Here is a 15,243-nt window from a genome sequence, read left to right as displayed (position 1 = left end):
AGCCACTAAAGCATATAGATCAGCTCTAAGTAGCGGTGATTTTTCACATCAACACCAGAAGACCCAAGGATGGCCTGGCTGCCAGACCAGGACTAAAAGCCTTACAGTGATACAGATGCTTCAAGAACCTTTAAAAAATTTTTTTCGTATAGTTTTCCTTCCCACTAAATCCCATCCCCTCAAATAAAAATGTAAAAACCAATCCTTATAATGTATATGTATAGCAAATCAAAATTAATCCACATGTTTGTCTCAGTCAAAAATATCAGCCTCCATTAGCATCCTGGGCTCACCAATTCTCTGTTACGAGAGAGGAATTCAATCCTTGGGAATTGTGGTCGAACACTATGATAATTGGAGTTTTTAAATAAAAGGATATTGTTCCAAACCATTTCAAACTGTGATCAAAAAATCATTAAATGGGTCTGTGAGCCCTTTGACTCATTGATACTACTTTAATATCCCAAAGAGAGCCAAAAAATGAAGAAAAAGATTTATATGTAGAAGAATATTTATAGCAACTTTTTATGTGGTGCCAAGAACTGGAAAGAAAGCCATTGGGGAATGGCTGAACAAGTTATGGGATGACTCTTGTCCTTTGTTCTGGAAAGGGACAAAAATCACATCAAAAGGCTCGGTACAAATAATCTACAGGATATTGGATGGGAAGGGGACGAGATGGAACACTACTGCGCTATCAGAATTGATGAAATAGACAATTCTAGAGAAACCCGAGAAGATTTTTGTGAACTGGTGCAGAGCGAAGTGAGCAGAATCAGGAGAACAATTTCTATAGCAACAACACCATAAAGACAAATTGAAAGACTTAAGGGATCTGATCAATACAATGACCAACCATGATTCCAGAAGCCCTGTCAGAAGCATGTGACCTACTTCCTGACAGAGAGGTGATAGACTCAGGCTACAGAATGAGACACATTTTTCAGATGTGGCCAATGTGGGAATATATGCTTGGTTATACATATTTGTTACATATTTTTCTCTTTTTTGAATTAGGGGTGAAGTGGGAAGAACAAAAATTAAATGAGAGGATTTGTTATTCTTTATATGTTAACTGCTAATTATTAAATTAGGCCAAGTTTTTTCCTCTTTTGACTTCTTCATTCAGAAACCAACAAGTGTGGGAAATCTTGGACAGAGACTTACCCAGCCAGAATGACTAAGATCTAATCAAAGACAGTAAAGAAACCCCTTTTAATTTCTTTTTCTTTTCTTCCTGCTAATGCAACATTTCTAATACAATGTTGAACAACAGTGGTGATAATGGGCATCCTTATTTCATCTCTGATCTTATTGGGAATGTATCCAGCTTCTCTCCATTACAAATAAAGCTTGCTGTAGATTTTAGATAGATACCGCTTATTATTTTAAGGAAAGCTCCCTTTATCCCTATGCTCTCTCGTGTTGTTAATTGGAATGGGTGTCATATTTTGTCAAAAGCTTTTTTTTCATCTATTGAGATTATCATGCCATTTCTATTGGTTTTGTCAATTGATATGGTCCAATATGATAATAGTTTTCCTGATATTGAACCAGTCCTGCATTCCTGGTATAAATCCCACTTGGTCATAGTGTATTATCCTGCTGATAAGTTGCTGTAATCTCTTTGCTAATATTTTATTTAAAATTTTTGTATCAATATTCATTAGAGAGATTGGTCTGTAATTTTTTTCTTTGTTCTGGTTCTTCCTGATTTAGGTATCAGTGCTGTATTCCCCTAGCAGAAGGAATTTGGCAGTACTCTTTACCTATTTTTCCAAATAATTTACATTATATTGGAATTAATTGTTCTTTAAATGTTTGGTAGAATTCACTTGTGAATCCATCTGGCCCTGGAGATTTTTTTTTTAGGGAGTTCATTGATGATTTGTTCAATTTCTGTTTCTAAAATGGGAACAGTAAAAATAAATAAATAAATAAAATGAGAACAGTAAAGAAATTCTAAGTTTAAGTGAATGGGTAGAGTTTTGTTTACTGTGTTTACTCAGACAGGTCTGGGAAAATATGGATTTTCCTTTTTGTCAGATAGGCAATATGGACATTCATAAGTTCCTTTGATCAAGATCTGGTTGCTCACTGTCACATACTTCAAGACTCTCACTAGAATAAGCCCTACTTCTCATTGTAATATTCATACTCTCATTAACTATTAACCAATCAGAGTTGATTGCCACCTTTAGGAACACTCACTCATTCAAGGGTATAAACTGTGAACCTACATATTGAAGGGTCTTTGGCATTCAAGAGTGTCACTGATCATTTTATTAAGAAAATGCTAGCATTATTAATAAAATGATTACTTACCTAGAAACTATCTCTCTCAAATTTTTTGTCACATTAATAAAAAAATAAATGCTTGTTAATTGAAAAAAAAAAGAAAAAATGTAAGTCCAAAGTTTATTCTTTTCAGTCAACGTGTCTGTTTACCATTCTCTGAGATCCCACCCTAAGGAATGCCCTCTTCCCATCATCTCCTGCAAATCTATAGTCTAGTTCTGTAAATCAGGAAAAAGATAGCAGACAGAGTCCCCATCTTAGACCAGCTGTCACTAGCAGTATGACTCTGGCAAGTCATCTATCTTTTCTGTGCCTCAATTTCCTCCTCTGCAAAATATAAAGTTGCACTCACTGATTACTAAGGTCCCTTCCATTACCAACTCCATGATTCTATGAGTCAAAGTCCCTAAAACACAGACTTGCTTTGGATAAGCCAAACCAGAGGAGAGATCTCTGGGCCCTCTGATCTTTTGCTCCTGAGTCTTCTTCAGCCTATGTTTGGCAACCTTTGTAGCACTAGGTGAGAGAGTGGTTGATCATGGTCCTGGAGTCCAATGGCTGGCCGGAGATGTAGCCAAATCAAGAAAAAAACAGAACAGGAGAATGAGACAATGTACAGTCATACCGTGCTGTCCTTCAGGTATTTCTCCCAGATGCCCATGGTCAGGCCGTGGCCGGCATCACAGGGCAGGTCAGGGGACACGATCAGGTGGTTGACCAAGGCTGATAGGTGGGTCCTCACAGTGGACAAATGCCGACAATAGGCAAGCCCTGGTAGGGGAGAGAATGGAATGGAGACTGAAAAAAAGTTACCTGGTCAGTGGGTCAGAGACAGAGCAAGAACTGTTCCCATCTACAGTTGACAAAGGCATGTGGCTGGCAATTGCTCTGAGTACAGAGGCATAGTTCTGTGTTATTAATGAACTCTGCAGTGATAGCTGTGGTGTGTGTGTGTGTGTGTGTGTGTGTGTGTGTGTGTGTGTGGCTGACGCAAAGCTCTTTAATACATTCAGATCCGATGGGGCCATTGATCTCTGCCCATGGCTGCCAAATGAAAGTGGTAGCCTTAACTAAACCACCCTGGGAACTGAAGCTGGGAATGATCCGCTAACAAGAGCTAGCCTGGTAAGAATTACATCCCCAGATTCTTTTCTCATCTTCTCCAGACTGCCATCTCACTAAAATGTCCCCAAAGGAGGGGAAAGTCTTCTCCATATGTTCTTAAGGTTGGATGTTGTAGCTCTCACAGGAATAAAATGGCTTTGTGACCTTGGGAAAGAGATGAACTTCTAAGTACCTCAGTTTCCTCATGTGAAAGTGGGAAGGAGGCTGGAAAACATGATCTCAAAGGTCCCTTCCCAGCTCTAAAACGTAGTGACTTTGTGATCCTTCAACTCTCTGGCTCTCAGTTTCTTACTCTGAAAAAATGGGGAAAGGGATTTGACTAGATAGAGTGAGCTGGATCTGAAGTGAGGAAGATATGAATTCAAATCCAGCTTCAGACTGCTATTGGACCAGTCCATCACAATAAAAACAGGCATGTCAGCTACGACAAGAAGAAGGTAGGGTTGTAATGGCTGTACTACAATTGGAACCCAGGTCTCCTTACTCCTAATCCATGGCTTTCTTTGCTTCCTATCAGTATTCATCTCCCTGCATCTGGACTGCTTTTTATAATGGCCACCAAGTTATTACACATTTGAATGCTTAGATTAGTAGATCTTGAGGAATCCTTCCAATTCTATGATTCTATGATTCTTAGGGTTTAATAAAACCCTTTCCTCTTCATAACTTTTATGTTATTGATTTCAAGATCTTTCTGAGAACACTTGAGGTGACTCTTTTTTTTATTGAATGTCTACCTTTCTCAAGAATGGTTAGACTTTTATATTAATATTACATAGTACTAATTATACTAATATATCTAATTGATATATTAATATAATAATTCACATTAACATAGATTAATGGTAAGCTTTACAGAGTATCTCATTTTGATTGCACCTTGAACTGCTTTGCTTTGTAAACTTATTATTCTATTTTTTTCTGAGGTTCCCAGTGGGTATAGAATAGTCTTGAGTTACCTGAATTTCCTCTCATATTTTTGAAGATCTTTTTCCTCATTGCTTTGCTGTTTGTCACTGGAATCATTCAAATTTAATTACTTGGTTGTCTTGAAGTTTGCAGCATAGCTTTTTTTCTCTGGAGATAATCTGTGGATTCTTTTGATTGTCACTAAGTTTTTCTGTGTTTCTAAGCAATTTTCTGATATTATTTTTTTTACATTGTTATGTTCAGGTTTACTGACTTATCAGATTCTTCTGGAAGACTTATAATCTTTAAGTTGTCTCTATATGTTCTATCTTCAATATCAATATATCTTGTTTTTTTTCAACATTATTATCTGCTGCTTCTCTTTTTGTAGATTGTCCTTTACTTCCATGTATTGACATTCTGAATCAGGCATTATCTCTTTGTGAAGTACGTCAGTGAAGATTCAAGTTTTTTTTTTATTCTATCAATTATTTATTTTGTTGTTGTTTAGTTGTTTTCAGTAATGTCTAACTCTTTGTAATCTTACTTAGGGTTTTCTTGGCAGAGATATGGAATGGCTTATCATTTCCTTCTCCAGCTCATATTATATAGAGGAGGAAACTGAGGCAAACATGGTCAAATGTGGAAGCTATAAATTCTGCTTTCACAGTTCTAATTTCTCTTTTAAAACCAAGTTAAACTTCCCTCACTAGGTACTGATTCATTTTCCTTTGTTTTGTAATATTTATTCATGGATGATTGGACTTGCTGAACCTATCTGAAGGCTATATTCCCTTTACTTCTTAATCTTTTCTCTGTTGGTTCATCTGTGCATGCTCAAGGTTTTAAACTAAGTTTTCTTCCTCTTAAAATCTTCAATAATTTCAGTTTTTCTTCCTTATATTTCCCTATCATTCATTTCTGATTCCTTCTCCTTTGATTGGAGTCATTGTTCACTTTCTAATTCTTTCTCCTTTGGTTGTAGTTGTTCATTTTCTGAATCTTTCTCTTTTGATTGTGATATTATTCACTTTCTGATTCCTTCTCCTTTTGTTATAGTTGTTCATTTTCTGAATGTTTCTTCTTTGATTATATCTATTGTTCATTTTCCGAATCTTTTTCCTTTGATTGTAGTTATTGTTCACTTTCTGAATCTTTTCCCTCTATTTATAGTTTTCTTAGACACTGGTCCTCAAAGCTGTCTCAGTCACCTTCCTTATTAACCAATGCAAGTTTTACCAGCCTCAGTCTCTGTCCCCAAATATCAGTCAAGAAGACTGACTCCAAGGTGGATCCTGGGCCCTTTGCTTTAGATATACTTGGGAGTTCTACACACAGTCCTAATCTAGTTCCTTAGTTCCTTAAGCAAAGTCCTGTTGCAGCACGGAACATTTCAGTCCTAGCCAGAACAATATTCCAGTGGTAAAGTGGGGAATAGATCCAGGTTCTGATACAAGCCCATGAGTCGGCTCATGCATCTTTGCCAGAGAATGGTGAGTGGGAGGGAGGGGAAAGGGTGCTGAGTGAACATTTTAGGTTTAGGCAGTAACTTTCTGTTATTCTTTTATTAACATTTTATCTTGGAGTTTTTGGTGTCCTAGACCATGAAGATCTCTAAGGTTGCTTTTTCTCTCGCCCATAATTCCTATTTTGGAGAGGTTTGCGAAATTATGAGTATCAGAGAAAATAATTAGTTCTCTATCTTATTGATTATGTGACCTAGAAGTCTGCCAGAGCCTTCCTAACTTCTCCATTGTTGCCAAGAACATGACCATGTTTTCGGTCACCCAGGCATATAACCAAGAATTCATCCTCGACTCTTACCTCTCTCCCATCCCCCCTATCTAAACAGTTGCTTTGTCCTGCTGATTTTACCTTCATAACAACTTTTGAAGATTCCCCTTTCTCTTCTCTGATTCAATCACATCCCTGGCGCAGACCCCCATCACCTCATGTCTGTACTACGCAGTAGCTACTGGGGGATCTGCCTGTCTCAGGTCCCCTAAACAGCCACCAGCAGGATTTCCCTAAAGCACAGGTCCTACCATGACATCACTCAATAAACAACAGTTCCCTATGACCTGCAGGATCAAATATAAAATCCTGGTTGGCTTTTCAAGCCATTCCCAATGAAAGCAGCAGTCTATTGCCCCTCTCTCTGGTTCTACTGTCACCTGTCCATCCTCCTCTCCCACTGACTGCAGCCTCTTGCCTCTGAACCCAGATGGCTCTGGAGGAGAGAACCAGGCTGTTAACTTTGCACAACTCTGCCTCACTTAAATCCAATCCACTCGAAAGTCAAGACATCACCTTTCCGATGTCACTGGTCATCTTCAAGAAGAAAGAAATGAGTTCAAATGTGGCCCCAGACACTTACTATCTATGGAACTTTGATCACTTAGCCCTGTTTGCCTCAGTTTCCCTATATGTAAAATGATCTGGAAAAGGGAAAGGCAGACGACTCCAGTGTCTCCACCAAGAAAACCCCAAATGGGGTCAAAGAGGATTGGACATGATGGAAATAACAGACTCCAAATCCAGCCTTCCATGAACACACAACCTCCTTAATAATGTCCTTCAGTTCACTGATAGGAGTATTCTCCATTATAAATTAACTACAAACTCAGAGGGCCGTCTCTTGAGTTACTGTGACCTCCAACCCTCAGTGGCTCTCTTGTTAATAAGCCCCTCAGTACACAGGCTTTTTCCTGAAGCCTCTGAAGTCGGGAGGCTCTATTAGAAGTCTTCAAAATCCAGGTCACTTCCACACAATGGATAGATCAAGGGAGAACCATGAGCGTCAAAGTCCCCAAGTCTCTGACGAGGCTGTTACCATCTTTAAGTGGAGGATTGCATCTCCTCGGATCCTAGATTGGGAACTGGAAGGGATCTCACAGACTACCTGGTCTCCCATTTTACAGAGAAAGAAATTGAGGCTCAATGAGGAATTTTTTTTTAAACCATAGTTCTACAGCCTGAAGGGATGTCACAGGCTGTCAGGACCACAGCCCTCACTTTATAGCTCAAATGAAAGAACAGATAAAATGCTTTTCAAACTTTAAAGTGTTATGTAAATGTAATTGCTATTATTGTTGATACTGTAGCTGGAGAGGATCTCACAGGTCATCTTGAGCAATCCCCTCCATTGACAGGCCCATAATGGGGTATCGGAGATGGCATTCAAATCCAGGTCTTCCTGATTCGTGATTCCAGGTCCAGAAGTCTAGCCACTATATCATGTTGCCTTGCAAAAGCCACGTTCTGTAGCATCTATTAGCACGTGTTGTTGAATGGGCACTCGATGACCCTCCGCCAAGACCACCTCCCCCTCCCCGTGGGTCCCACACTGGATCTAGAAAGGGGACCATGCCTACATACAACCATAGAAGGCTCTGGAGAGGATTTGGTGCTTCATGTTGTCACAGAGGAGCTTCAGAGGAGCCCTAGAGGAGAAGGAAGACAAAGGAGCAGAGATCAGAACGGATGCAGTAGGTCAATTATCTGACCACTCCTTCCCCAGTCTCCCAGAGGCCGAAGGCTCAGGAGGTCCAGTGGGAGGAGAAGACAGATCCAGTCTTGGAGCCAGGCCAGGGGAAAAGCAAGTTTTCCAAAGGATTGAATGATTCTGGACTTCTGTGGTTTGGGAAGGAGCATGGCGGGCACACTGGTCTAACACTGTACTGTCACTTGGCCCCAGGACGGATGATGGTCCTAAGACCTCACATGGATGGTCTTTAAGCAGAGAAGCTCTGTGAGGCAGGAAAAGAACACTGGTTTGGAGTCTGAAAATTATGAAATTATATGATATATAATATAATGACATTAATTTATTTCATTATATAATATATAATATCATTGTGCTATATTTAATGTTATAATGTATAATGTGATATAATTTATAATGTAATATAACATTATAAATTATAATATGATTAGAGAATTATAAAATTATTTCAGATTTGTCCAGGATGTTATGGCTCAGAGGTCTATACTGAGTCAGTCACCAAGGTCCCTTCCATCTCTGACAGTGTGGGATTCTGGGAATCCCCAGGAACTTCCTGACCTTAGCAGTTCTGCCCACTAACCTAAAGTAGCAGCTCACCCTGGCTATTAGGGGACTTCGTATAGATAGGCCTTTGTGTCCCAGTATCCCAGCAGTTCTTCAGTCTGGAGCTCTCAAGTTTTCATTTCTATCTCCTGATTAAGTCTGAGACAGAAAGAACTGGGTTCTTCTGTTCTACCGATGTTATCTACCAGGATAGACTGGGACATAGCTTTTGGTTGATAACTAGGCTGGGCTCTCAGAATCACAGGATCTCAAAGCTGAGGTGTCTTCGAAGATATCCCAAAAAAATCTCATCTATGACACCCCCAACATATGTGTATCCAGCTTCTGCTCAAAGACCTCCAGGGAGGAGGAACTTTTAATTATAGGAAACTTTCCTTATTAACAAAATTAAATTTTCCTCTTATTTATAGGAATAAATGCTTCTATAGGAAGTAGTTAGTTCCTCTTATTTATAAGGAATAAATGCTTAATAAATTCTTACCCTTTTCCTCCCTTCTGTTTCTTCTTCCTTTCTTCTCTTTTCTTCCCTTTCTCACTCCCTCTCTGTTTTCTTTCCTTCCTTCCCTTCCTTTCTTCTTTTTTCTTTCCTTCCCTCCCTCCCTTCTTTCTTTTCTTTCTTTCATCACTTCTTCCCTACTTCCTTTCTCCCTCCCTTTCTTTTTTCTTGATTCCTTCATTCTTTTCCTTTTCTTTTTTACTTTCTTCTGTCTCTCCTTCCTTTCTTCCTCCCATTCTTCCTTCCTTTTTTCCTTTCCTTTTTCCTTCCTTTTTCTCTTTATTCCCTCTTTCCCTCTCCCTCTTTTCCTTTCTTCCTTTACTCCTTCATTCTTTCTTTCTGTTCTTCTTTTTCTTCTTCCTTTCTCTCTCCTTTTCCTTCCTTCCTTTCTTCCCTCCATCCTTCCTTCCCTTCCTTCTATTTACTGTGCCCATAAAGAAAGAGAAAAAAACAGATTGAACAAATCTATTTGCTCTTCAAAAGTACAGCCTTTCTACAAATACTTCCAAGAGAGCTAGCGTGCTGAGCTGAGCTTTCCCTTCTCCAGGCTAACTGTGGCGGACCTTTCTATAAATGGGACTCAAGCCCTTCACCAGGATGTCCTCCAGTTTCTCAACCCAAGGAGCCAAGAGCTAAATGAAACACTCCATATTTGATCAGATCAGGGCAGCGCATAGTAGGATTCTTATGTCCTCATTCCAGGAAAATGTGTTTCTTAATACCATCCAAATTGCCGGAGCTTTCTTCTCAGTCGTCTCTCCACCTCTTGACCGGGCATTCTCTCCGGCTGTGCCCCGAGCCTGGACAGTTCTATTCTCAGTTCTGCCCAGGTTTCCTTTAAGTCCCGACTAAAATCCCATCAGTTACTGGAAACCTTCCCAACCCGTCTTAATTCTAGTGTTTTCCCTTTATTGGTTATTTCTTTTTGACTCTATATATGATTTGTTTTGCATATATTTGATTGCATGTTGTCTCTTCCATAGACTGGAAACTCTTTGGGGGAAAGGTCTGCCTTTTGTCTCTTTTTTGTACCCCTATACATAGTGCCTGGTATACAGTAGGTGCTTAATAAGTGACTGCATTATACTAGTGAGTCATGTTGAATGTGAAGTCTCTAAATCTGCCAGGGAGTTTTCAGACCAACTATTGCCTAACCATGTCACCTCAATCCTATACTTGCAAGGTCCATTTCTTGAAGTTGGGTATAAGACCAAGGTCTTATGTTTATTGCCTTTTATATTTATATTTATTGTCTTACATTTATGCCTTGGCAAAAAGGCATTTTCCAGGGGATGAGGGTAAAGCACAAGCCATGGTAATAGAAACTGTGATTTAATTAGCTTTCTGGATAGAGTGTGTCCCCATTCTGGACACAGCAGGGATCATCCTGGATACATCTGCTTAGAAGGAAAGATGGCAGCTCCCAGCCCTGGTATGTCCTAACATATTTTAACAACAACATTCAACATTTATTAAGTACCTACTGCATACGAAGACCTGCAATCCTCCCTAGCGATTGTATAAAATGTATTCTCAGTCACAACAATAATAACAACTACCAATGTTTATTTGGTGCTTAAAGATTTGAAAGAACATTATAAATATTATCTTGTGTGAGAGGCAATTGGGGTTAAGTGACTTGCCCAGGATCACACAGGTAATAAGGGTAAAGTATCTGAGGCTGAATTTGAATTCAGGTCCTCCTGACTTCAGGACTAGTGTTCTATCCACTGCGCCATCTAGCGGCCCCTACAAATATCATCTCATTTGATACTCACAACCACTGGGAGGGAGGTGACATTGTTCTATCCATTTTATAGAGAGGAGAACTTAGATGGACAGAGATTAAGTGAGTTACCAGAGTCATGTTAGTTACTAAGTATCTAAACATATTTCTTGGCTTCGTGGAACTTAAGATTTGGAAAGGAGCAAAGAGATACAGTGAACCTGAATTCAAATCCTTCCTCAGACCTTTCTGAGCCGTATAACCCTGGGAAAATCATTTAACCTCCCAGCCTCAGTTTCCTCATCTGTAAAATGGGGATAATAACATCACCCACCTCACAGGGTTGTCGTGAACATTAAATGAGATAACAAATGTAAAACACTTTGAGATTATTAAAGCACTACATTAAATATTAAGTATAAATATACTAAAGCCACCTATAATTACTGCTGTTGTTGTTGCTGTTAGGCACAGAGTTTGATTTATACACCTACTAACGCCTGAAACAGCTAGAGGTACTTAGAAGGCAGCAAGGAATTCCCTGCAGCCCACGTCCGCCACCTCCGGCCCACCCCGTACCTCTCGTGATTACATCCGTTGGATGAGCCGCTCTCCGCGGAGCCTCTCTGGGAGCAGGATGAACAGGACGACCTCCGAGGGCTGGGCTGCCACATGGAAGGCAGGCTGTTTACAGAGGCATCAATCAAGTCCGGGGGCACTGAGAAAAGGAAGAAAGGAGGGACCGCCCATTAAGGCAGGAGCAGAGAGCTCGATCCGATGCCAGCAGCTCCCCGGTAGCAGAGGTAAGGAAGAATTAGAATCTTGAATTAAAGCATCAGGGCCCCCGTAACTGAGAGTCAGCCCAGGACCCTGCCGTATGTATGATCCGAGGAGAGGTACCCAAGAGATCCAGAGGACAGGAAGTTCTCCCTGCAGGCCGGCTGAGAGGATAGCCCCGGAGGGGTCAGAGAACAGTGGCTACCCAAGAGAAAGTTGGGGAAGGGGTGAGAAACGAAAGCCAGAGAACCAGGGAACCAGGACCAAGCCAAAAAGAAAAGAGGAAGAAAGGAACAGAGCCTCAAGCGAGAGCGCCATGTTGTCATTTGTCCATCCCCGTGGTCATGCTACAGATGGGAGAGAAGGAGGTATCCAACTCTGAGACCGGTCAAGGGACTTGGGTTCTCTTCTGGGTGCTATAGCTTACGAAGAACACTGAGGAGGAGAATCCTAAAGCATCTGGAGGGAAGCAAAGAACAGCCTTGTGTCTTTATCATGAGAATTGTTCAAGGGAACTACAGATGCTTAGCCTAGAAAAGAGAAGATCTGGAAATGGGAGAGGATGGGATGGTACATGATGGTGGTCTTCAAATATCTGAGTTCTCCCCTCGAGGGAAAGGGCTGATTCTGCTTGTTCCCAGTGGGGAGACTTCATGATGTATTTGTCATTTTCCCCTGGTAGAATGTAAGCTCACTGAGAGTAGGGTTTGTTTTATTCTTTGGACTTGTACCTTTAGAACCTGGCATACAGTAGGCACTTAATAGATGCCTGTTGATTGATCACAGTTGTAGAGAAATGCCAATGGGATTTTCCTAGAGTGAAGATCTGACCATGTCACTCCCTGTTCTTCGATACTTAATAAAATCTACTGTTCCAACTCCCTCATTTTACAGAAAGAGAAACTGAGGCTCAAAAAATGAGGTCAAGCAAGGATTTGAACCTAAATCTCCTCCTTCCAAATTCAGCGTTAATTCCTTTACCTCAAACTCCCAGTCTAGTCCCATCTACTCACCATGAAGAACTAAAGTTATTATTTAGGATATTGTTTCCTGGGATCCAAGGCCTTGCCCCCTCCCTACCTTTCCAGTCTCTTATACCATAAATCACTCACCATGGTTTTGGACTCTTCAATCCTGCGCTGTTCCTTGAACAAGACCCTGTGTCTTTCAGCTTCGGGCATTTCTTCCCTTGATCTTTTTTAGAGATGTTTAGGATTAAGTGACTTGCCCAAAGTCACACAGCTAGTAAGTCTCTGAGGTCACATTTGATCTTAGAACCTCCTGACTCCAGGGCCAGTACTCTACCCACTGTGCCAACTGTCTGCCCTGGCTCTGGGCCCTGACTTACCCCTCATGCCTGGGAGGCTTTCTCCTTATCTCCATCTCCACGCTTCCTTCAAATCCCACCTCCAGAAAGAACCTGTTCTGAGCTTCCTTACTGCTAAGATTTCCCCTCTTTTGATTACCTCTCATTTACCCTGCTGTAGCTTATTTATATGCTGCCATTTACAATGTCTCTTCCCAACTAGACTGAGCTCCTTGAGAGCAGGGAATGTCTTTTAGCTTTCTTTGGATTCCCAATACTTGACGCAGTTCCCGGTGTTTGACCATGATATGTGTTTATAGACTGACTGACAAACTTCTTAAGTATTAGAGGTGGTAAAAATGTAATAGACTTCCTCCAGAGCTGATCAATTCCTCCAGTGACTGGATTATTACTCCTTGAGTATACTGGAAAGGGGATTTTTTAAGTTTTATTTTTTTGCTAAGGCAATTGGGGTTAAGTGACTTGCCCAGGGTCACACAGCTAGGAAGTGGTATCTGAGGTGAGATTTGAACTCAGATCCTCCTGACTTTAGGGCTGGTGCTCTATCCACTGCGCCACCCAGCTGCCCCTGGAGAGGAGATCTTTGTTCAGGCTGGACTCGATGGCCAGTGAGCTCTGTCCAACTCGGACACTGTGTGACACTGAGTTCTTCAGGGACTAAAGTGGGAGAGTAGTTAGAAGGAAAGGGAAATGGGGAAGGGGAAGTAGTCTTTGCATCTCCCAAAGGAGCTTCATTAGAATGGAAGGGGAAGGGAAAACGAGCATTTTGTAACCACTTGCTATGCCATTATCTTGCTTAAATGGATAATCCCATCATCTCAGATCATGAAGGTGATGTTTTCTGTGGGGTTCCAGATGAAAAGGAAAAAAGGGCATTTGACCAAAAGGTTCTAAAAGCAAAGATGATCCTTTTTTAGGATTTTATCCTGTGGTGAGGTCAGATAACTCCAGTTCATATCTAGGTCATGAACCATCTTAAGTCTAAATAATATATAATAAGATATCAGAGCTGGAAGGGCCATGAATGGTCATCAAATTCAACTACTTAATTTTACAGATGAGGAGACTGAGGCCCATAGAGAGGAAGGGGCTTGCCTGAACTCCCACAGTGAGTAAATAGCAAAAGTAGGGACTAGAACCCTGGAGCTTCTGATTCATAATTAGGTGTACCTTCCGCTCTCCCATGCAAATGTCCATGAGTAAGTCAACTGACTTTCTAAGTCTTGATTTCCTCCTCTATAAGATGATGGTGTTTGGAATATGTGGCTAGAAGATCCCTTTCAGGTATAAATCCATGATCCTGTGACCCTGAGAAGGGGCAAGCTGACCACATGACATCACTCCATCCCATAATCTATCTTGCCCAGGAATGGAATCCAAATGACAACATGGCTGAGGTTGATGAGCACCAAGACGGTAGCTAAGGAGGGAACCAGAACATTACTGGGGGGGAGTGATTCTGTGTCCAGCAGGGTGGTAACAGTGGCCCCTCCAACGTGAATGGACAACTGCCCCATGGCCATCACGACCATGGTCCGGCCCACCGGGAACACCATCCAAGCCGATCTCGAAGAGGCGGGGGGAGACGGAGGTGAGCACTCTGTGGGAACTTGAGACACGGTTTTAAAAGGAAAAAGAAACAAATGGGTGAGGTGACGGCTCTGGGGAAGGAAGGAAAGTAAGCCAGCCTCAATCCTAGATTCTAATAAACATTAACTCTTCCTCTATGATCAACTGGGGGAAGTTGGACCGGACAGCCTCTGAAGCCCTTTCTTCTGGTTCTAAATGATGACTCTGTCTCAAGGTGATATTATAGAGGATGACAGTTTCATGAGCTCAGAAATTTAAACTAAATTTATATTATTATATTATATTAAATATGTTATAAATATATTAAATTAAATATATTATATTAAACTTAAATAATATTTAACTATTTAAATAAATATTAAACTTATGTAATATTTAAATATTATATTCAGCTACAGATAATCTAAATCAACCCCTTCATCTTATAAAAGATGAACAAACTGAAACCCAGGGAGGAAGCGACTTGTTCAGTGGCACTGGTAGCAGGTTATGATCCAAATATACTTCATCTAGTCCAAATCTACACTATTCACCTACTATGTCTGCTTTGCTATCTATGACAGCACTATATGGCACTGCCCTGAGGAGAGGCCGGACAGAGGTCATCCTGACAAACTTGGGCAAAGTGATGCGATCCCTTCTGATGTGTCAACCATGTGACTTAATTAAGTGGATTATGACAAGGCCCTAAATCTGGAGCCAGAGGGGACCTTATAGATGATCTGGTCCAACTGCCTCGTTTTACAGAAAGAGAAACTGAGGCTCAAAAAGTAAGGTCAAGCAAGGATCTCCTCCCTCCAAATTCAGCACTAGTTCCTTTACCTCAAACTCCCAGCCTAGTCCCACCTACTTACCATGAAGAACTAAAGTTATTATTTAGGACATTCTGCTTTCTAAACTCAATTATATATAGAATTTAAGTAACA

General features: G+C 40.8%; 1 protein-coding gene across 1 annotated transcript in view; it reads right to left on the bottom strand.

The window, feature by feature from the left end:
* SGSM1 (small G protein signaling modulator 1) overlaps window positions 1–15,243 on the bottom strand; it is a 106,193-nt gene that overhangs the window by 23,650 nt on the left and 67,300 nt on the right. The window contains exons 13-15 of the mRNA XM_051973011.1: window positions 11,203–11,341; window positions 7,711–7,775; window positions 2,924–3,069 (exon numbers count right to left, since the gene is read on the bottom strand). Of these exons, the coding sequence (XP_051828971.1) occupies window positions 2,924–3,069; window positions 7,711–7,775; window positions 11,203–11,341 (350 nt within the window). The remainder of the gene's footprint in view (window positions 1–2,923; window positions 3,070–7,710; window positions 7,776–11,202; window positions 11,342–15,243) is intronic.

This window comes from Antechinus flavipes, chromosome 1, assembly GCF_016432865.1.
Source record: "Antechinus flavipes isolate AdamAnt ecotype Samford, QLD, Australia chromosome 1, AdamAnt_v2, whole genome shotgun sequence".
NCBI lineage: Eukaryota > Metazoa > Chordata > Mammalia > Dasyuromorphia > Dasyuridae > Antechinus > Antechinus flavipes.
Note: the sequence above shows the minus strand (reverse complement) of the source record. Positions and strands in the feature narration are given on the sequence as shown.